The sequence below is a fragment of the Elephantulus edwardii genome, unplaced genomic scaffold (assembly GCF_000299155.1).
Source record: "Elephantulus edwardii isolate Elephantulus edwardi_28Jun2011 unplaced genomic scaffold, EleEdw1.0 scaffold00047, whole genome shotgun sequence".
Lineage (NCBI taxonomy): Eukaryota > Metazoa > Chordata > Mammalia > Macroscelidea > Macroscelididae > Elephantulus > Elephantulus edwardii.
Genome location: NW_006399797.1, coordinates 9387086 through 9410932, shown reverse-complemented (window position 1 = coordinate 9410932; position 23847 = coordinate 9387086). Strand labels below are relative to the sequence as shown.

Here is a 23847-nt window from a genome sequence, read left to right as displayed (position 1 = left end):
AAATAAGATGGATTGACTCAGTGACATCAACAATGGGCTTAAAAGCACAGCAGATATTTTAGGATGGCATAGACCAGTAGTGCTTTGATCTGTTGTACACAGAGTCACCACGAGTCAGAGTGGACTCACAGGCACATAAAAACAGTACAGTGGGTTGAAAGAAAGTGTGCCGTACAGAATAGTATTCCGTTCAGCCCTGCATCCAAATTTTGTTTTATGATACTGATACTGATTACACTCCCTACATTGTATCATAAATCTTTCCAGCATCTCTTTACGATTCTTACTTCCATTCATCTTTCCATCTTCCATCACTACCTTTCTACCTTCTGAGACTTATCCCTGGGTAAATGCTGCCTTTGTGATAGTGGGTGGCTGATTGGTCTAAGGACTGAGTATCTCTTTGGTGTTGTTCATCTTGTAGCAGCTCTCTGTAGTGTTTAACTGCAAGTTGTACTACAGGGCTGAAAAAGACTCCAATATTTTTTTTTAAAAAAACCCCTAAAATTCAGATATGTTCTGTTTATAGACTTGGAACACAAAGCATAGTATTTCTTCCACATCATAATTTAAATGACTGATTTTTCTGCTTGATTTATCAAAGCATTATATAATCAGTAGTGTTTCACATATAAGTATACTATAAATTTAATCATGGAACAACAGGTAGCAAATATAGTTGTGAATATTTCAAATTCCTTAGAATATATATGCTGTTGGTATTTGTATATCTTAAGACATTTGAAAATTTCACTATATTTACTACATATTGTTCCATGATTAAATTTATAGTACACTTAACATGTGTAACATTATTGATCATATAACATTTTGATAAATCAAGTAGAGAAATTGGTCATTTAAATCATGATGTAGAAGAAATACTATGCTTGTGTGCAGAACAGATAATCTGAGAGTCTCAGCTCTATGAGGAGAAACGTGGCACCAGGATTGGAGGTAGACTAATCAACAATCTGCGTTGTGGAGATGACACAATACTGCTTGCTGAAACTGAGGAGGACCTGAAGCACTTGCTGCAGAAAATCAAAGATTGCAGCCCTCAGTATGTATTGAAGCTTAATATCAAGGAAACCAAGATTCTCAACACTGGGCCAATTGACAGCATGATGATAGGTGGTGAAGAGATTGAGATTGTTAACAATTTTGTTTGCTTGGCTCCACAATCAACACTCTTGGTACCAGAAGCCAGGAAATCAAAAGATGAATTGGCATTTGCAAAGTCTGCTGTCAGACACATCTCCAGAGTACTGCAGAGCAATGATATCAGTCTGGAGACTAAGGTGTGCCGGATTCAGTCCAAGGTCTTCACAGTTACTTGCTATGCATCAGAAAGCTTGACAATGACTAGGGATGATAGAAGGAGAATTGAGCTGTGGTGCTGGAGAACAGTATTGAATATAGCATGGACTGCTAAGAGAACAAACAGGCTTGTCCTGAAGAGGGTGAAACTGGGCTGCTTCTTGGAGACAAGGATTCTGAAGCTTCATCTGACATACTTTGGGCACAATGCAAGGAGGGACAAGTCATTGGAGAGGGACATTATCCTTTTAGGAGGGTGGAGGGACAGTGCAAGAGAGGAAGATCTTCAATGAGATGGATTGATTCAGTGACTGGGGTAATGGGGGTAGGTGTGTCAGAGACAATAAGATTGGCTCAGTATAGAACAGAGTTCAGAGCTGTTGTACATATGGTCGCTAAATGTCACAGGCGACTTGACTACACATAACAAAACAACAACAAAACTGTTTTGTAAAGTTTTTCTACCTTGGATCATAGTAGAAAGTGAAGGATTTTTTTGTTATATCCTTCTTTTGATTCATTTCCCCCCTCATTCTCATAAAAGTCAATAACACTTTCTCATGAAGTCTACTTACCACAGTATTATATCTGAAACCTCAGAAAATTTGGTAAAATTTGTCACTATAAAAATACCAGCCTAGGTGTGGTGCTTTCTCAAAAAATTGCAAATAGAGATACCATTTGACCCAGCAATCCCATTACTGGGAATATACCCCAGAGAGACCATGTCTGCCATCCAAGCAGATATAAGCACACCCGTGTTTATCGCAGCTTTGTTTACAATAGCAAAGAGTTGGAAACAACCTAAGGGCCCATCAACAAACGAATGGATAGAGAAGCTGTGGTATATCCATACAATGGAATACTACACCGCATTGAAAAACAAGGAACTCATGCAATATTATTCAAAATGGGTGACCCTGGAGGACATTATGCTGAGTGAAATATCTCAGTCACAAAGGGCCAAATATTGCATGGTGCCACTGTTGTAGAATGGGTCTGACATCAAGGTTGGGGTATGACAGAAAAAACTGGATAAATTATGTATATTATATTGAAACAGATGAGGGAAAGAACAGATTAGAGGTGATATATGATTGAGTAGTATGGTTAGTACAGGAATCCAGAATTAAGGTTGCACAGAGAAGTGTACTCGCGGTGGGAGGTGGAGGGGAAAGGATGGGGGAATTGTATACTAATGAAGGAATTTTTTTTCTTTTTCTTTTCGGAGAGGGGAGCGAACTGGTGGGGAGGGGTGGGCAGGGAGAAAAGTGTGGCAATGAATGAATGGAAATCCAAAACCTCTGTAAATGTCTATTAAAATTAATTAAAAAAAGAATAAAGGACACAACTTTGATGCAAAAAAAAAAAAAAAACACCAGAAAAACAACCCCAGCCTAATGAAATCATGTTATTCAAAGTGTCATTGTAATTTGTAATAAGGACAGCTCTAAAAGTATCAGAACTTTAGCTTGTAGATACATTTTTGTGGGAGAGCTGGTCTTATGAAAAATGTTTTGCTATAGCACTCTCTCTCACTCATTGCCTTCAAATAGGTCTCACTCACAGCTGATCTTCCAATGGGTTTCAGAGGTTGTAAATCCCACAGGACAAGATTGTCCGTCCTTCTCCCCATGGGCCGCTGGTGAGTTCAAAGCTCCAGAGATGAGCAGCATTTTTTGGTTAGCAGTGCAACTCCCTTTAGCCACTGTTGTTGTGTCCCATTGAGTCTGAATCGACCCATAGCTGACCCTCCGGTGGGTTTTCAGAGGCAGTTAGTTAATTACCCGGAAGGAGATTGCCCATCCTTCTCCCATGGAGCAGCTGGTGGATTTGAACCACATACCTTTGGGAATGCAGCAACTTCTTGCCTCTATGCCACCAGTGCTCCCTCTCTAGCCACTAGAGATGAGGAGTGACTGCTGCAACGCGCTCTTGCGTGTCAGGAAGTGTGAGGATGGCGCAGGACAGGACTAGTTTCAGTCTTGTTCATAGGGTCGCTATGAGTCATACTCGACTCAATGACACCTAACAACAACAACAACTTCTTTCCGTTTGAGTATTAAGACGTGCCTGATTCAGTACATGGTCTTTTCAAGTGCTATACTGGAGGATGAATAAGGATGACAGAAGAATTAATGCCTTTTAGTAGTGGTGTTGGAGAAGAGCACTGAATATCCAATGGATGGCCAATAAACAAACAGAACTTTCTAGGAGACAGTTATGCTGGAGTGGAGGCAAAGGTGGTTAAAACTTTCTCTCACATATTTTGAGCATATTTCTAGGAGAGGTATTCCGTGGAGAGTAATCATGCTTGGAAAGTTGGAGGGTTGTTGAAAAGAGGAAGACCTTCAGATGTGTGGACACAGTGAGTGCATCAATGGGTTTGAGTGTCTCAGGGATTGTGAGGATGGCACTGGATAGGACAGGGTTCAGATCTGATGTTCATAGGGTCGTTCTAAGTGGTAATCAACTCCACAGTACCTAACAACATCACTGGCTAAGGAGGGGCAGTGTTTCAGCGTGCTGTGCTGCACAAATGCAGAGCAAACGCCCTGTACCCTGGCTAAACAGAGCACCTGACAACAGGACAGGACTAGATGGTTCACTCTCAGGTTCAACTAGGTAGAGATACAGAATATCAGCACTAAAGCAGAGAAAGGAGGGTTTTCAGAGTGAGAAGCTTGATAACTGGCTAATTAAGAATGAAGCTGCATAAAAGTTCCTTTAGTTAGCACGAGGGCAGAAATGGGAGTCCCGTCTTCATCTGCATTCTGCCTGCGCTCTGCCTCTGCCCACCCAATTTCCTCCTTCCTCACTTCCCTGGCCCAGGCGGTGGGTGTTCTCAGGGGTCCCAGTGAGCACCCTCCTGCTCGCCCGCCCCTTCTAGGCTAGGAGCTCTCCTTTGCCTGCACTGAGCGCTCCCGGGTAGAGGGCAGCCCCGCCCCGCGTGGTCCCACAGCGCCTCCCAGTGGCGCCCTGCTCTGATCGCGGGCCCCAGTCTCGTGCGGGCCCTTCCCGCTCTTCCCTCTTCCTCTGTATTTAACCCTCTGGCTATTGGCCTCTGGACTTCTTCTGCTGGCATCTACTGGCTCTACCTTGCTTTCCACTTTGCCAGTCTCTGCCCCTGCCCCTTTCCTTCCAGCGCCTCCACCTATTGCCCGGCTCGCTCGCGCTCATCCTCACCCTTCCCTCCCTCCTCCTACTCTCCCAAGCTCACTGATCTTGGAGCCAGCAGGCTGCACGCCCAGCCGAGCCGTCTAAGCGGGAACAGCTCTACCGAGGGAGCCGCAGAGCAGAGGACCGTAGGTCTGCAGGTTGACTAGGTGCCGCAGAAGGAGTTACAGCAGCGAGCGCCACCAGCTAGGAGGTCCCGAGCAGCAGCATGGCCCGGAGAAGCGCCTTCCCCGGCGCTGCACTGCGCTTCTGGAGCATCCTCCCGTGCCTGCTGGTGCTGCGGGCAGAGGCTGGGCCGCCGCGGGAGGAGAGCCTGTACCTGTGGATCGATGCTCATCAGGCCAGAGTTCTCATAGGTAAGGGTCCCGTGTCCAGCACCACGTCCAGCTGTGCCTCCATTCTGCCTTCACTCTTCTATTAAAGGAGAGGATGCAAGATTCATCTCCAGAACTTCATTTCAAAGATGATTGCTTTCCACTCCTTTACTATGACTTCCCCCCACGTGAAGACTTATAAACCATCTATATTTAACTGACTCTAGCATTTGTTTGCATCAACTTCATGTGTCTGCTGTATTACTCTTATCACATACAAAATGAATCTCATTAGGGTGGTGGGTGTCAAAGGCAGGTGTTCTCTGTTAAAAAAATGACCCATCTGCAGTTTCTTTGGTTTTCTTTTTGAAACTTCTAATTTGAATTCGCTCAAGGCCACTCAGTTTACTAGTGGTGTTGGTTTCTTAAAAACAGGATTTGAAGAGGATATCCTGATTGTTTCAGAGGGGAAGATGGCCCCCTTTACACATGATTTCAGAAAAGCACAACAGAGAATGCCTGCTATTCCTGTCAATATTCATTCTATGAATTTTACCTGGCAAGCTGCAGGGCAGGTAAGTGCTGAGAGATGAAACAGGTGGAGAAAGTTACCCTATGCTATTTCCACTGCCGATGGATGTAGAAATATTATTGTTAATACTTACATTTGGTTCCTTTTTTCAATTCTTAAGCACAGCTTTTCTCCATCTGATCTCCAAAGCAAATAATGAATTCATAACCATGGATTGAGAGTTGTCACATAAGTTAAAGTTCTCAAAAGAGAAAGGCAAGAAATGTGTCTAAGCCCTCTATTTTGAGAAGAGTCCATGTCTTCAGGCTATTGGAATGATAAAGAACTCCAAGACCAGCATTGCTAGTTATTATGAATACTGACAATAAAATTTAACCTATATTGGAAAGATTCTTTTTCATAGTAAGTAATAACACTTAAGACATCATTTATACTGTATAACAAATTTTAAAGTCTAGAAATACTTTTTACATTATGCAAAAAAAACCCCCTCTACTCTGTTGAGTGTTACTCACTAGAATAAGAACACTATATCTTTCTGGGCAAAGTTCAAAAGCTCAAAAGAGTATCAGAGAAGAAAGTTTATAAAATATTTCAGGCTATGGGTGGGTTTGGGGGTTTTTTGTGGGCTTTTTTTTTTAAATTGCCACTTTAAATATTTTCATATGGGGAAAGAAAACTAAAAAACTAAAGAAAATTAAAGAAAAGCTAAAAAGAAAACTACACTCATTTTTGTGACGATCCATTCTCTTTTTTCCCTTAGCACATGAACATTCTGGTGTGCTGGGTTATATATATTTTCAGTATATAATGTCTAATTTTGGAAAGAGAGAAAAAAAATGAAATGCTTATGTCAGTGTAATTTCTTTTGTGCAATTGGAAAATTTGAATCTAGAAGACAACTAGGAAATAATGAATCCTTTTGCTCATTAGCTGGTTAAATGTGACTACTATGAAAATCATGGTAATTAAAATCACATTTCCAGGTCTCTTCTAGTAAAAAATATATATAAGTTAATATATTTGTGGAGAATGTGATCCAGAAAACACTTTGTAAAAAAGAACTATTTTGAATAGAGAAACTATTTTGGTACCCTCTAATCTACTGTAACAATGGGCTCAAGTATATCAGAGATGACGAGGATGGCACAGAACAGGGCAGGATACATATCTGCTATTTATAAGGTCTTATTGGGTCATGATCAACTCAATAGCACCTAACAACAACAACAACAATCTACCTGTTGTAGAATGGACTTGGTCATTTTAACTCTTTTGTCAGGTCCTTTCACTATTTTTTTCTCTTCTAAAGCATATCAAATATAGACTTCTCTTGTTTCCACTGCCTTATCATTAAAAAAAAATCCTAATTTTAAGTCATTAAGTGCATGACAGGATATCATCTCTTCTGAGGCCCCATTTTGCAGACCACTTCACTGAGACTTCTGATGCTCTAGAAGTCCTTTTTTATACAATATCCTCTTCCTAGATTTGTTGTTGTTATGTGCCATTGAGTCGCTTGGGACTCATAGCGACCCTATGTACAACAGCCCTAAACTCTGCTCTGTCCTGTGCCAGTCGCACTGTCTCTGACACTCCCATCCCCATTACCCCAGTCACTGAATCAATCCACATCATAGAGGGCCTTCCCCTCCTGAGCTATCCGTCCACCCTGCCAAGCATGATGTCCCTCTCCAAGGACCAGTCCCTCCTTACAACATATCTAAACATGTTGTACGGAGCCTCAGAATCCTTGCCTCCAAGGAGATTCCCGGTTTGACCCTTCCCAAGATGAATCTGTTTGTTTTCCTAGCAGTCCATGGTACCCTCAATACTCTTTTCCAGCACCACAGCTCAAAGGCATCAATTCTCCTTCTATCCTCCCTAGTCATTATCCAACTCTCTGATGCATAACAAGTGATAGCAAAGACCATGGTTTGTATCAGACGCACCTTAGTCTCCAGAGAGACACCATTGCTCTTCAAAACTTTGGAGAGGTCCCTAACAGCAGACTTTCCCATCTCAATATCTTCCTAGATACTATTGGAATATTAATTTTAAATATTGTAAAATCAGTAGTAAATCAATGAATAACATTATATTATGTCCTTTTATTCTTACCTGGCTCTATTTACTCCTGGATCACCATTGATCATAATGGTCTCAATACTAATTCTGTATTTTCAAAACTAAAATTTTGACCTTTCTAGTTCCAGAGAACTACTGAGGTAGCTTGAGTTGCAATACTCTCACTAGCTGAAAGAGCATGGTGACCCTATGAGAAGCAGAAACAAAGCCCCCAGCATATTTTGCTTATCAGTTTGTATTTTGAAGAATGGAATTTGAAGCAAAAGCTTAAATTCCATTTTATCTCCTCTGCTGCTTTGTAGCTTAGTGTATGTTTGTAAACAATGGCATATTGCTTAGTATTAAGTGAACTAGACATAGCAAACAATCACAGCCATTTCTTGGAGGGCATTAGGAAAGATTTTAGAACTGGCATGGAGATGAGACATGTGACATCTCTTTCTCTCTTGCTGTATATTAGTTACTCATGTAGATAATCTTATTGTTACCTCTTTCTATCTACTCTTTCTTCCCAGGAGAGATTTTCCAGATGAAATCTGATGTCAAACTTTTGGGAAAAGGGGGGCTAAAGAAGGTCTACACAATGTCAAGGAGCAGGATGTTTTAAAACACTGCTTAAACATGATGGTTTTCATGCAATAGTTATGTGATTCTAACAGCACCATAATTTTTTTAAATGCATGGAAATTTTGAAGATGGGGAAAAATAATTACTTCAGTACACCAATTAAGTATTTTGGAAGGAACCAATGGCTAAAACTAAACCACATCAAAACATTTACATGGAAAATGAAAAACTCATCCCATTTTCCAATTATTTCATCCAAGTAATATCAAACACTTGGGTACTTCGGAAGCTCTGGTGGTACAGTCCATAGAGACTCGTGCTCCCAAAGGTGATACTTCTCTGGTGGTTCAAATCCACCAGTGGCTGTGAGGGAGAAAGATGGGCATTTTCCTCTCATGTAATTTACAGCCTCTGAAAGCCTGCTGAGTTGATTCTGACTTGAGGGCAAACGTTTGCATATTTTTTGAGTTAGGCACTTAGCTATACATAAGTAAAATTCAGCTGGCTAGTGAAATTATAACTCCCCCCCCTCCCCAATATGTGGGATTTTAGGACTGAAGAGCTAGCAGAGGAGACAGGAAGATGATGTCTTACATCAATACATTATTAGTCCAGTAACTGAAGATGTTCTTGAGCACATTTAAAATGTATTTCATGTTTGACTTCAAACAAATGGAAGTTAAAATCACAGTGGTGCTGTTTCTTCTACATCTGGCTTGCCAGAATTTGTAAAAGTGTTTTTAGAATGTTGAGATATGTGTGTTTTCATATATTCCTGGTTTGCACATTATCCTCTCTATAGGCCAATTTTTGTTAGCAAAAGACTTGATGTAGATCCTTTGAATGGGACACTTTTCTACTAGAGATTCCTCCACAAGAAATAACCATGGCTATGCATTAAATGTCATGTACAAGAATGGTCTTCATTGTGGTGTTCATATAATGACAAATGGATACAATCTAGAGATCTAGTGATATGAAGAATTAGTAAGAGTAATACAGACATTTCTTTTATGTCATTGAAAGATGCTTGCCAGCAAAATAGGTAGAATATTCTATAACATAGTGTATGTATTGTGTTTGATTTCATTACAGAATTGGCAGACAGGAAAAATGTCTTCTCTGCCAAGTTGCTAGCATTGATTAGATTCACATATTTTATTTTCTGATTTGTCCACTATGAATGTGTATTGATGTGTTGTTTTTTTAAAATGACAGATTATTTGCCATTTAAGTTATTATTTCATTAAATGTGAATGGAAAAATTGTACTTTAGAGTTTAAAAATGTATGTTTTTATTTTTTCCAATCTAATTGTCACATCATAAAATATCTGTATTTATTTTCCATCCTAATTTTTACATTATGTATCACTCAACAGTATAGCAAAACTAATTATTTTTGTGATTCTCATTCATCAGTCCTCTTTAAGGTTCCTAAAAACTTGGTCTGAAAGGCTTTCTTGCCTGAAAAAATCTTTCCTGACAACTTTCCTTCTGTCTCCCTTAGAGTCTCATTTTCCATAGGAATTCTTACCTCCTCTTTATCTTCTATTTAAAAAGCATATTTTCTGATTTGCTTTTTACTAAGGCTTTTTGATAGCAGAAAGGTTTCTACTGAAAAGCCTGTAAGGGCTTATGGGGGAGGGGAAGGGGAAAATGTTCTGTATTATTTATATAACCTTTTACTAGTTGATATTTTTAAATGAAGCATGCCTCATTCTAATGTTTCCCTACATTTGAGATATTATACTTAGGCAGAGACTGTGAACAGCCATGTTGGCTCCTAAACTAACTACTAATGAAACATTTTATTTGGAAAACTGACCTTTTTGAAACACAATGACTTGGAAATAAAAATTTAACAAGACATTTCGCTAGTCAAATCAGAATTCTAACAACAGGACACTGCTGCTGATTTCCACATGACCCAGTCTGGTCTGAGGCCAAAAGTATTACATTGATGTGTTTTTTTGCCTTCATATAGACTTGATCTTAATATGTATTGCGTATGCTACCACTTGCATAAGAATGCTAAGGCTTATCACTTTAATGCTGTGTTAATGGAGCATCTCTTCTTATGTTGACATTTTTAGCAGTGGTGACCACTCCTTGCTCGACCAATCTGTATTAGTTTTCCATCCGCTTTGTGACCAAAGGCCTGCATTTCTGAGATTGTTGGGATGAAATGTGTGTCCATTGGTTAGAAATTCTCTGAGTGACAATAAAGTCACCTCAAGTCTGCCTGTTGTATTGCTAAGCACGTTCAACCCATCTGTATCAAGTATAGATCATAAAGGAAGCTTTTGATTATGTATAATGTGAGACATTCTTATAACCACTAGAAGTCAGTATGTAGCTTTATTTTTCTCAATATCAAGAGGCTTTAACCAAAATAGTATCGTTGCTGTGGATACAAGAAAGGGGAAAGAGAAATTGGTCTGTTGCCTGAGGGACATACATATTGCAGAAAAATGAACTTTAATCTTCCATTGTTTTCATGTATGATGATCAAAAAAGAAATGACTAGTAAGTTCTATGAAGATTCAGTGTATCAAGTAAAACACTTCTCAATGTAAAAGGGTAATTATAAATTAGTTCATGAGCTTTCTTAGGTCCTCAAGAACTAAAAAGAAAAAAAGACTTCTTGGATTTTTAATACTGCCAGAAATATGAACAGAACAGAACAACTCATCATGTTTAAGTAAAGCTAGAAAAAACTGCCTGCATTATAATGGTCCTTCATAAGTAAGTGGCTCTAGTCCGTAACATCCAAATTCAGTCCAAAGTGAAGGGAGTATCATTGGGCAAAAGATCTGAAACAGATCAATTTCCTGACAACTGACATTTTTTGTTAATTTTAAAAAAATCAGTCGTAATGAAATATTACATCACCTGGATAGTCCAGCTCTAACGGTGCAGCCCATAAGCAGTTGAACTGTTAACCTTAAGATGTTGCCTCTTTCGCAGTTCAAATCCACCAGCTGTTCCATGGGAAAAAGATAGGCAGCCTCCTCCCATGTGATTTATAGTCTAAGGAAATCTGCTGGAGGGTCGGCTATGAGTTGGTTCCAACTGGACAGCAATGTGAAAACTCCAGAGAACTTGGTTTTATCCCCCACAGTTGAGACTGATATTATATAACAGGAGTTCCATGAAATTGGCTGCTGTTCACAATCTCAAATTTCCTGGTTGAGTTATGGAAATATTTATTCTTCTTACTTTCTCCTCTTGACAAAAATCAAAGAAAAACAATCGAGGATGAATTTTAATTCAAGTACTTCCTCTTCATTTTCAAAGGAACTGCCAAATACCCTTAAACACCTCCTTCCAAATCCAAAGTCATGGTAACATTTATTATTATTATCATTTAAATCCACAGTGTGGACTGTCTGATTATCCTCCCTCCAGTTTAGATATAATTGCTTTAGAAGTTACAGCTCAAGGAGTTGCACATCCTGGCACTGCTGGGGTTCGCAGTCATACCTTCGTGGTGGTTTTCTGTCGCCAAATGGAGGAAATGCCTTATTTTCTGACCCCTATGCCATGGTTTCAAAGTGGGAATGTGAATATGTTTACATATTGTGGGCATGATATATATATATTTTTAAGGAGGTGCTCATATCAAAAGCACAGCTCTAAACCGTTAATGTTTATATTCTGTTATGCTGTGGTATTTTGCGTTGTGGTGTTGTGGACATGCCACTAGGGATCAAAGAGTAATTCCGCAGAGAGCCAATTTCATTGAGCAGAGCAGGCATGTGCCAGCCATCTGTTGTATCTGCTGATAGAAAACAGCAGTAAGTTTCTCGAACTTTTGCCAGAAGGAAAGGGGAAAAAAAATAGAAAAAAGCCTTTATTGCTTAGAGGAGATGAGTTACAAGGCACCTTGTAAGCCACATCTGGTTCTATAGCGATTTACATGGCATAAATGTAAATTCCACTATGTCTTTCTTACAAGGTGGTGTAAAAGCACCTAAACAAACCCTTTCCCAATATCCTCGGTGCCTATTCTTGACTTGAAATTGCTGGCACAAATAAAAATGTTTTGAATTGTGGTGGTGAGTGTGAGAGGAATGATAGCCAATAAAGCATTTTGCTTTGGGATACACTCATTCAACTTTAGTGCAGTTGATGAATAGGATGCGTGTTGTGAGGGCAAAACTTTTGGGATTAAGGGTCTTGTTGGATGATCACTAGAGGAGGCCTCGTCAGATCAGGGCTTCTTTTCCTGGCTAAATTTAGCCAGCTTGCCACATTTGCCACCCTGGGAGTAACAGGACAGTCAAGGCGATGTTCTCCCATTCTCCTCTTCTCTCTGACTCATTCATTCAACCAGTCTGTAGACAGATAATGAGCGAGGCACAGAACATACAAAGATGAATAAACATGGGTTTGCTTTTAACAAGATCATGATGTAGTAAACAAATATTTGCCACACCCACTCAAATAAAGTTAGAAAGTACAAGACTGGCTGAGAGCAGGAACGAAGCCACTGGAGATGCAGGGGGTCAGAACATGTCACCGAGCAGGTGGTGCTTCACTTAAATATTGAAAGATGTCTCTAGAGAAACAGAACTAGTGCTGTCAGAACAGAAATACCACACATAGGTGATTTTTAAAAAGAGATTTCCCCCCATGGTTTAACTCTCAAAACTCAGTTTATGAGGCTGCCATTGTGTTTATTAGGTGCCTCATTAGGATCGTATTGTTGTTGGAGATGGACATCATGAGTGGAAGGATGGAGGGACAGCGCAGGAGAGGAAGACGGTGGGTGGATGGATTTACACAGTTTAACTGGGGTGATGGGGATAGGTGTGTCAGAGACAGTGAGACTGGCTCAGGACAGGGCATGGATTCAGAGTTATTGTACTTAGGTTTGCTATAGTTCACAGTTAACTTGATGGCACATAACAACAACAACAACAACAACATAGAGATCCTATGTGCAACAGATCAAAACATTGTGTTGTACCCTCTTCACAGGCATTGCTATTTAAGGGCATTATTGCTGCTGCTGCTGTATCAGTCCTTCTCATTGAGGCTCTTTTTCTGTGCTGACTCTCTACTTTACTAAACATGATGTCCTTCTCCAAAGACTAGTCCCTCCTGATGATGAGATAAATTTATGTAAGATGAAGTCTTACCATCCTTACTTCAGAAGATGGCTTTAAAATAGTTTAGCTTTGTGTGTTGTTGTTGTTGCTGTTTGCCATCGAGTCACCTCTGACTCGCAGCAACCCTATGTACAACAGATCTTAACCCTGTTCAATCCTGAGCCAATTTCATTGTCTCTGACACACCTACCCCTATTACCCCAGTCACTGAATCAATCCATCTCATCCCAGGTCTTCCTCCACCCTTCCAAGCACATGATGTTCTTCTCCAAGGAGAGATTCCCTCCTTGCAACATGCCCAAAGTATGTCAGACAGAGCTTCAAAATTCTTGCTTCCAAGGAAGCAACTTGGTTTCACCCTCTCCAAGACAGACCTGTTTGTTCTTTTTGCAATTTATGGTATATTCCATACTTTTCTCCAGCACCGCAACTCAAAGGCATCAATTCTTCTTCTATCATCCTTACTCATTGTCCAGCTCTCTATGTATACCAAGTAATTGCGAAGACCATGACCTGTATCAGGTGTACTTTACTTTCGACTGATATCCTTGTTCTACAGTACGCCAGAGAATCCCTGACAGCAGATTTTCTCAATGCAATTAATGTTTTGATTTTCTAGCTGCTGGTACTAAGAGTGTGAACTGTGGAGCCAAGAAAGCTGAAGCTGTTAACAATCTCAGTCTCTTCATTTTCTGTGATGATGCTGCCAATTGGCCCAGAGAAGAGAATCTTTCCCCCACCCCATCAATTGCAAATCAGGAGAATAAAAGTCCACATTTAATCCTATAGCTCTGGGGCATAGGGTGAGAGGGGAGAGCTAGTACTTCCTTGCCTGTACCAGCTCTAGCAGCTATCAGCAATCTGTTCAATGCGGCTGCTCTATGGCCTGTCTTCTCTTTCACATGTGTATGTGTGTGTTTGTATCTATTGTAGCCTTTTTGTATCTCTGAAATGATAGGTTTAGGCCCTCAACTGATTAATGGTAACACTTCATTGAATTATGTTAGGAAAGATAATACTACTATACTAGATTACTTTTGATAATTTATTATATTGTTGTTGTTAAGTGCTGTTGAGTCACAGGTGACTCATAGCGACCCTATGAATAAGAGTCCTGGACACCTCCTGTATAACTTTAGTCCTTTCTCCAGGCTCATAGGGTTTCCAGAGGCAAGCTATTGTGGAAGTGGATGCCACTCCTGCTTCCAAGCTTGTTTTAATTGGGGAGCTTCACCAAACACTGTCCACCACGGGTAACCATTCTCTCATTTGACTCATCAGTGTCACAGTGTTCTGCTTCACAGCAACCATGAGTTACCACTGTACAGCAAGTGGACATACCAGGGTTATATGACCCTGGTATATTATATTCATTATATTAGATGTATTATATTACGGAAAATAATTAGTTCTAATTAAAGCCAATTAACTTAATCACATATAACTACTCTGACGTACTATGCCGCAAAAAGCCTCTTTAAAGTGTTAAAAAGCAAAGATGTAATGGTGAGGACTAAAGTGCACCTGAACTATACCATGACATTTTCAGTGACCCCCATATGCATGCAAAAGCTGCACAGTGAATAAGAAGGTATGATGAAGAATTGATGCATTTGAACTATGGTGTTGCTGAAGAATACTGAATGTATTGCCACACCATGGACTGGCACAAGAACAAACGAATCTGTCCAGAAAGAAGTAAAGCCAGAATGCTTTTTAGAAGTGAGACTGCTCCTTAGAGGCGAGGATGTCAAGGGTTTATCTCATGTACTTTGGGCATGTTATCATTCTTCGTTCCCTGGAAACTATCATGCTTAGTAATTGTTACATGCTGTCAAGAGTCAGACAGACTCATAGTTGACTTCAAGTGGGTTTTTAAAGGCTATAAGTTGCAAATCAAACAGCTTACACCTGATTGTTAATTATATAAAAACACCCCTACCTTTCAGAATCCAACTTCTTCAAACAAGAGGTTCTCAGGCAGGTCCCAATTGTCTTTTAATTACAAAGCCCCACTCACCAGTTCCTAGTTGGTTTAAACAAGTCTCTTGTGATTAAAAGGTGGTTGGTCTGCTGGTGTGAAGACTGATTTGCTATTAGAGTTGTAAATGAAATTGTTAGTTTGTTGAGTTTGGGGAGAACATAGTTCTAATTGGTACAGCACTTGTCTGTCAGTTTGCTGTATAGAGATAACTTGTGGGCTGCTATGATGTGTGTCAGATGCCACAAAGGGGTTACCCATGGTGAACAGATTTTAGTTGAGCTCCCAGATTAAGACAAACTAGGAAGCAGGATTGGCCATCCACTTCTTAAATAACAGGCCTCTCTTAGAAAACCTATGAACAGTACAGGAACACAGATAGTCATAGTATAACCCAGATTAGAAGTCTGTCAAAATGGGGAAAAATAATGATAAACATAATTTAATAATTGGAATATGAAAAACACATAGCTTAAATGTTGGAAAACTATGAATTTTGAAAAATTAAATGTAACACGTGAACATTGGTATACTAGGCATTAGAGAGATGAGATGGACTAATTTTGATCACTCTGAATCAGTTAATCATATGAGAATGGAAAACAGAAGAATGGTGTTACATACATAGTCCAAGAGTCATTTTCAAGTTCTATCCAGAAGTACAATGTTGTAAATGATAGAATATTATCCATACACGTACAAGCCCTGTTAAAACAACTATTACGCAAATATATGCTTCTACATCTAGACCCAAAGAGGAAGAAATTGAAAATTTTTACCAAATCTTGCATGTTGTTATTGTTATGTGCTGTCGAGTCACTTGTGACTCATAGCGACCCTATGTACAGGCCTGAAACCTGATCTATCTACTGCCAATCTTATTGTCTCCAACATACCTACCCCCATTCCGTCAGTCACTGAATGAATCCATCTTATCGAGGGTCTTCCTCTCTTGCACTGTCCCTCTACCCTCCAAGGACTGGCCCCTCCTTACAACATGTCCAAAACATGTCAGATGAAGCTTTAAAATCCTTGTCTCCACGGAGCAGCCTAGCTTCACCCTATCCTGGATGAGTCTGTTGGTTCTCCTAGTAGTCCGTGGTATATTCAATACTCTTTCCCGGCACTACAGCTCACAGGCCTCAATTGTCCTATCATCCCTAGTCATTGTCCAGCTTTCTGATGTATCACCAGTAATTGCAAAGACCATGGCCTGCATCAGGTACATCTTAGTTTCCAGACTGACATCATCGCTCTTCAGTACTTTAGAGAGCAGTATTTTGGAGATCTTCCTTCAATTCCTAAAATCTTGCATAGAACTATTTAAAAAATCAGTCTTTCTGAATGTACTGAACTTAAAAAAGATACAAATTAATTTTTTAAATGTTTCTAGAACTTTAAACTTAATGTAAAAGGAGCTGAAAAAGAAAACTATGTTATTCTGAAAAAGGATTGACTTAGCATCTATTCTTAACTCACACACTAAGAAAAAGTAAAATAAAGGCATGGAAACTAAAGTTAGCAGGTTAAATAAAACCTGAGCTTAAATGAGACATGAAACACTAGAAATAGACCCTAAAATAAGCTCTCTTCTTCAAGTATTTTATTTTTTTATAAATCTCATCCAAAATTCCAAAGTTATAGAACAATTTCTTATGAAATCTGTATTTTTTTACTTTTCACTTTATCTTCTTTTTTATTTTATTGTTAATATGATCAAAGAATATTAAAATTGTCAGTTATCTTTGCAACTCTTTTACCTTTATAGAACCACAAAGTAGCTACAGGCATACCTTGTTTTATTTTTATTTAAAGATACTTCATTTTTACAAATTTAGGGTGTGTGGCAGTCTTGAGTAGAGCAAGCCTTTGGTTCCATTTTTCCAATAGCATGTGCTCACTTTGTCTCTTATTTTGATGATTCTCAGTGTTTTGAACTTTATCAAAATGTCATTATATATTATTGTTGTTAATTGCCTTCGAGTCGAGCATGAATCATAGCAGCCCTATGAACAAAATGCCTAAAGCCCCTCTACAACTATCCACATTTATCAAAGTTCATAGAGTTTCCGGAGGCAAGTTGTTCAGGAAGTGGATGCCACTTGCATACTTAATAGACTACAGTTTATTGTTACTTGGTGCCATCAAGTTGACTACAATTTAATGAATGACAGATCTGAACTTTGCCCTGTCCTGCCTTATCCTCACACTCTTAATCATGCTGAAGCCCACTGTAGAAGTCACCATGTCAATCCATCTTGTTGAGGGTCTTCTTTTACTGACTTTTCCGAGCATGATGTCTTTGTCCAAGGACTGTTGTTGTTAGTTGTCATTGAGTTGAGTACGACTCATAGGAACCCTATGAACAACAGATCTGAACCCTGTCCTGTTCTGCGCCATCCTTACAATCTCTGAAACACTCAAGCATAGTCATGGTGTCAGCCCACCTGGTTGATGGTCTTCCTCTCCTTCTGACCTTCCCTCCCCCCTCTCAAGCATGATGTCCCCTTACAATGAATAACCTCTTCTAGCAACATGTCCATTGTATGTGAGATGAAGCTTCATAGTCTTTCCTTCCAAGGAGCACCCTGGCTGCACCTTCTCCAAGACATACCTGTTTGTTCTTTTGACAGTCCATATCATTGCTCCTCAATAATTTGGAGAAGTCTCTGATTGCAGACTTTCCCTGTACTATACATCTCCTCATCTCCTGACTGCTAGTACCAAGTATATTGATTGTGGATTTAAGTAAGGTAAATTCTCAATCTTTTCTCCTTCTATCATGAAGTTGCTGTCAGTCGGGTGGCGGGGTGATTTGTTCTCTTGATGTTGAGAAGCAATCCCTAGTGAAGTCTTTGATCTTCTACTTGAAGCAAGTGCTTCAAGTCCTCTTCACTTTTAGCAAACAAGGTTGTGTTGTCTGCCTACAGAAGTTTATTGATGAGTCTTCCTCCAATTCTGATCCTACACTCCTCTTCATAAAGTTCAGCTGCTTGAATAAACTGCTCAGCATACAGATTAAATAGGTATGGAGAAAGGATACAATCCTGATTCACACCGTTCCTAATTTTAACCCATGCAGTATTCCCCTGCTCTGTTCACACAACAGCCCCTTGGTTTAGGTATAGTTTTCACACAAGCACAATTAAGTGTTCTGAAATTACCATTCTTCTCAATGTTAGCATTAACTTATTAAGATTCTCACAGTCAAATGCCTTTGTATAGTCAATAAAGCACAAATAGACATTCTTCTTATATTGTCTGTTTTTAGTCAGGATCCACCTGACCTCAGCAATGATATCCCTGGTGCCATGGTTTCTTCTAAATCAAGATGGAACATCTGGAAGTTCTCTCTCTCTGTACAGTTCTAGCCAATTTAGAATGATATCCAGCGGCATTTTGCTTGAATGTGATATTAATGACATTGTTTGATAATTTCCACATTCTATTGGATCACCTTTCTTGGGAATAATAAAAAAATATTAATCTCTTCTAGTCAGTCAGCCAGGCATCTGTCATCTAAATTTCCTGGCATAGACTGGTGAACAGATCTAGGGCTGCATCTGTCCTTTGAAACATTTCCATTGATAGCCTATTGATTCCTGGGGATTTGCTCTTTGTGAATTCCTTCAAGTGCATTTTGAACTTTTTCCTTCATTATCATTGGCTTTTGATCACATGGTACTTCCTGAAATATTTCAGTGTTGGCCAACTCTTTCTGGTACAGTGACTCGGCATACCCCATTCATCTTCTTTTGATATTTCCTGCATCATTAAATATTTTCTCTTAGTGTCGCTAAGGATCAAAGCCTGAGTTTTGAATTTGTTTTTCAGTTTTCTCAACTTGAGAAATTCTCAACAAGTTCTAGTTCCCCCTAAATACATGCCCACATAAGGGAGACAAAGTTTCAGCATCTTTGACTCTAAGGAGCTCCTTGGTTCCATATCCTCCAAGATTTCTTGTTCTTTTGTGGATATTCAGTACTCTTTAACAACACTAAAATTCAAAGACACCAATTCTTATCAGTCTTCCATATTAAATGGCCAATCCAGTTTTTAGATGCATAGGGAGCAATTGAAAATACTATGGCTTGGATCAGGTGCACCTTTATCTTTAAACTGATATTCTTGGTCTTTAGAGCTTTGGAGTGGTCCTTGACAGCAGATTTCCTCACTGTACCACATCTTTGGATTTCTTGGCTACTACTGTCATGGGTGTGACTGTGGATCTGAGTAAAATCATATTGTTGACAATTTTAATCTTCTATCTATCATGATGTTGCCTATGGCTCAGTGGGGAGGGGTTTTGTTTTCTTCATGTTGAGATATAAGCCCAAATTGAAGACTGTAATCTTTGATCTTCTGCAGTAGGTGCTTCAAGTCTTCACCTCTGTAAGAAGGATGTATAATAGACCACAGTATAGTGTCAACATAACTATTATATGCACTGAGGACCAACATTTTGTCACAATATTCACTTTATTTTTGTGGTCTAGAACTGAACTCACAATATCTCTGAGGAATGCTGTGTATGATATGGTCATGGGCCAAAGAGACTGATTAGGGAGTAAACTTTTAACAGGCAACATGAGAAAACAGATGAACACAATCCTTGCTTGAGAATGGGGGGACTAAGACATTATTAAACAAGCCCTTACCCCTCAAAAAATTCACTCACTTATTCATTGCCCTTGAGTGAGAAGTGACTCATAGTTGACCCTCTATAGGTTTTCAGAGACTATAAATCAACATAGGAGGAGATGATTCATCTTTCACCTGAGGAGCAGCTAGTGGGTTTGATCCACCCGTTTTTGGGTTGGCAACACAATTCCGTGTCCATTGTTATCATTATTGTAGTTGTTATGTACCATCAAGTTGGAACATCGCATGGCAAGAGATTGCTCATTTTTTTCTTGCACAGCAGCTGGTGGATTCAAACTGCATACCTTTGTGTTGGAAGTGCAATTCCTAACCACTAAGCCAGTGCTCCCACCCTATCCACAAGGGCATCAGTGGGAAAAGAAGAAATCAGAAGCTAATGAAAGAGAAATTGTTTTTGATCATGTGCTACTTTGAAATGGTTCCATTTCAGTTAATTCTTTGTGGTAACTCTGTGTATTTCTTCCATCTTCTTTTGATAATTCCTGGATCATTCAAGATTTTGCCCCTAGCATCTTTCAGTATTGCAACTCAAAACTTGAATTTGTTCTTCTGTTCTTTCAGCTTGAGAGATGCTAAGCAAGTTCTTCTCTTTTGATTTTGACTCCAGCTCTTGGCACATTTCATTATAATACTTTGCTTTGTCTTCTTGAGCTGCCCTTTGAAATCTCCATTTCAACTCTTTTACTTCCTCATTTCTTCCTTCTTTTTTTTTTCCCCTTTCCAATGCTTTAGTGCAATTTTCAGGGTATTTTCTGACATTCATTTTGGTCTTTTTTTCCTACTCTGTATTTGTAATGACCTTTCATATTCTTCCTGGATAACAGATATTCTTCATGTCATCTCACAACTCATCTGATCTTCGATCATTTATGCTCAATGATCAAACCTACTCTTGAGATGATTTTTAAATTCAGGTGTGATAGACTCATATCACATATTTTGGTTCTTGTGGATTTATTTTCATTTTCTTCAGCTTCAATAAGAATTGCACATGAGTAGTTGATGATCTTTTCCAGTCAGCACCTGGTCTGGTTTTCACAGCTGATATTGATGTTAAAGCCTCTTGTCTGGGACTTATTCTGTATGTAGTAGCCAGTAAATTAGAAGGTACAGAAGACAACAGAATCATCGTAACATGCTTTGATTGCCTCCCCAACAGGATAGAGAGCTTGGCTGCAAAGATATCGAGGATGAATTTAAAAAGAAATGTAGTGGGGAAGCATTTAGAACTTAAAATCTGAATACAAAATTCAACTCATTGCTGTCTCAGAATTGACTCACAGCTGATTTCCAGCAGGTCTCCAGAGGCTGTAAGTCAAATGGGAGGAGATTACCTATATTTCCCCTTTGGAGAAATTGGTGGACTCAAAGTGGATCCAAACCACCTGCCTTTCGATTTGCAGGCCAAATCGTTATCAGCAGGCCACCAGGATACCTCATTTTCTCTACTCTGTTTCATAAACGTGACCTGCTGGCCTTTCTAGCCACTCTCCCCTTATTTATGCCTCAGGGCCTTTGCATTTGAGTCTCCTCTGCCTAAAACTCACTTCTACCCTCTTGCTGTGGAGCGTACTCCCTCTCTTCTTCTACATTTCTGATCAAATGTCACTGCCTCTGAGAGACTTTCTTTGATTCTCTAAAACAACACTTCCTCACCAAGCATGTGTATTTCTTGATGGCACCTGAAACAATTGGTAACACTTTATTACATTTAGCTTCAATTGTTGACTCCTATTTGGATGTGGTGAAACTTCATGTCACATACTTCGGGCATGTTGTAAGGAGAGGCCAGTTCTTGGAAAAAGGCATCATGTTTCGTAAGGTGGAGTGTCACTAAAATGGAAGAAAACTCTCCACAAGTTGGATTGGCGCAGTTACTCTAATAGTGTACCCATATATGTCAGAGATGATAAGGATGACGCAGGGCTGGGCAGGGTACAGATTGACTGTTCATAGGGTTGCCATGACTCATGATCGACTCTACCACAGTGAAGAACAATTTGAATGTAACCTTATAAGAAAAAAGACTTGGTGGTGTTGATCATATGTCTCCAGGTCATAGACCAGCTCCTGACATGTCATGGACAGTTAAGAAATATTTATTTGATGAATGAATAAATGAGGTAGGTTACAATGCACAGATATGCTAGGCACTGAGATACAGAGGAACAAAGATCATCAGCTAGTTGTTGTTGTTAAGTGTCATCGAGTCGTAGATGACTCATAACAACCCTATGAATGAAAGACCTGAACACTTGTATAACTTTCATCATTTCTCTATGTTCATATAGTTTCCAGAGGCAAGCTATTTTGGAAGTAGATGTCACTCCTGCTTCTGAGTCTGTTTTAATCTGAGATCTCCACCAAACACTGTCCATCATGGGTAACCATTATCACATTTGACACATCAATGCCACAGTGTTTAGCATCACAACAACCATGAGTTACCTCTGTTTAGGAAATGGGCAGACCAGGGCTATACCACTTAGAAGAATATTTGACCAAAACCTATTAAAACCGGGCCTGAGAGCTACAGATTAAAGTCGCCCACCATTGGCTTGGTAACATCACTTTCTATCCACTAGGTCAACAGAGCTCTCTCTATGACTCACAGCAATTCTATGAACAACAGATCTAACCCTTGCCCTATCCTATGTCACCACAATCTGAGATATGCCCCAGCCCATTGCTACAGTCACATATCAATCTATCAGCTAGTAAGTGATAAAATTGGATTACAAACCCAGATATGCAGATTCCAGAATTCTTGCTGTGATAGTCCAGAATAGAGGGATCAGCCCTTTTTGGGTGAGTGAATTTGACAAAGTTTAACAGGGTAAGAAATAATAATTGAATTGGCAGTTGCAGGATATTCATGGAGCTGCTTTAACCAAGAAAGAGGGGCATCACATGTACAAGTGACACAGTTGTAAAAGTGCATTCTGGGAAAGGGAAATGGTGCCTGAGGCTATGGGTTGGTATGAGAAAGGGAGATGGGATGGAGATGGGGAGAGGAGGCAGGATGTTTATAAAGGCCATTTGGACGGAGCTCATGGAAATACCTTTTACCTCATTATTCTGTTTGAAAACCAGATTAGAAGGTCTCTCAATCCCCTTTAAGTTATAAAACTTATGGCTCTATATCTTAAGTGAAATATCTGCATTCAAACCTTAGTGGTATTATCAATGAAAAAAGTGATATCTACTTCTAAATGTTTTTAAAAATCAAGACAAAATCATGCTTATCTCCAAAATCTTCTTATTTACTGTTAAAATATAAAAAATGTCCACCTCTTCACTTGAACTTACTTTAATAATATTAGCCTAAATTTGCAATTTTCTAATTACTTAACAAATGTTATTTTGTTGAATTCTCACACAGCCCTGAGGTAGGCACCATTATCCCCAGTTGGGAGATGAGAGAACTAGGGCATGGAAGAGTGAGATTAAATGCCCGAAACACCCCTAGAACTTACATGCATATTTAACTACTTCAGAGATCTTTCTCATCTGCTGTGGTATCACCTCATTCCAGAAAGTAACTGCTAAAAAATGTTTATTGATGCTTATCAGTAACTAAGAATGACTTCCTAGTTAGGAAAGAATATGGTAACCTCGATAAAACAACCATAGTTTTGGTGAGTTCTTGGGGCCAACATGTAAAGTTGTGCAAGGCTTTTCTTCACATATAAGTAAGCCAGGCCACACTGGTGCTGGAGGCTAATGAATCTAATCCAATAGGCGTGGCAGACCACTGGTTCAAGTCCAGAACTAGAGGTGACAAGCCAGTACAGGATCCAGACTCAGCAAACCTAGTGGATTCTGATAGACTTTGTTATCAAATCAGTGCAGGCCCCTCTCATTTCTACCCCTCTTTATCCTTTAAAATTCTCTCTCAATTGATTGGCTGCTACTAGCAGATCCCACGAAGGGAATGATTTCATCACACCTCATCAAGGGAGTACCTACATCATAACTGCCACACCAGAGAATCCTAGACAGCCAAGTTGACACACATTAGCCATCACAGGGAGCTATTGAAGATTTAAAAGCAGACAGTAAATCACATTGCTTATGAGGGTTGATGGTGG

General features: G+C 39.5%; 1 protein-coding gene across 1 annotated transcript in view; it reads left to right on the top strand.

Moving 5' to 3' along the window:
* Window positions 1-4550: 4550 nt before the first annotated feature.
* WIF1 (WNT inhibitory factor 1) overlaps window positions 4551-23847 on the top strand; it is a 120523-nt gene continuing 101226 nt past the window's right edge. Inside the window, exons 1-2 of the mRNA XM_006886060.1 lie at window positions 4551-4853; window positions 5247-5386. Of these exons, the coding sequence (XP_006886122.1) occupies window positions 4706-4853; window positions 5247-5386 (288 nt within the window). The 5' untranslated portion in view covers window positions 4551-4705. The remainder of the gene's footprint in view (window positions 4854-5246; window positions 5387-23847) is intronic.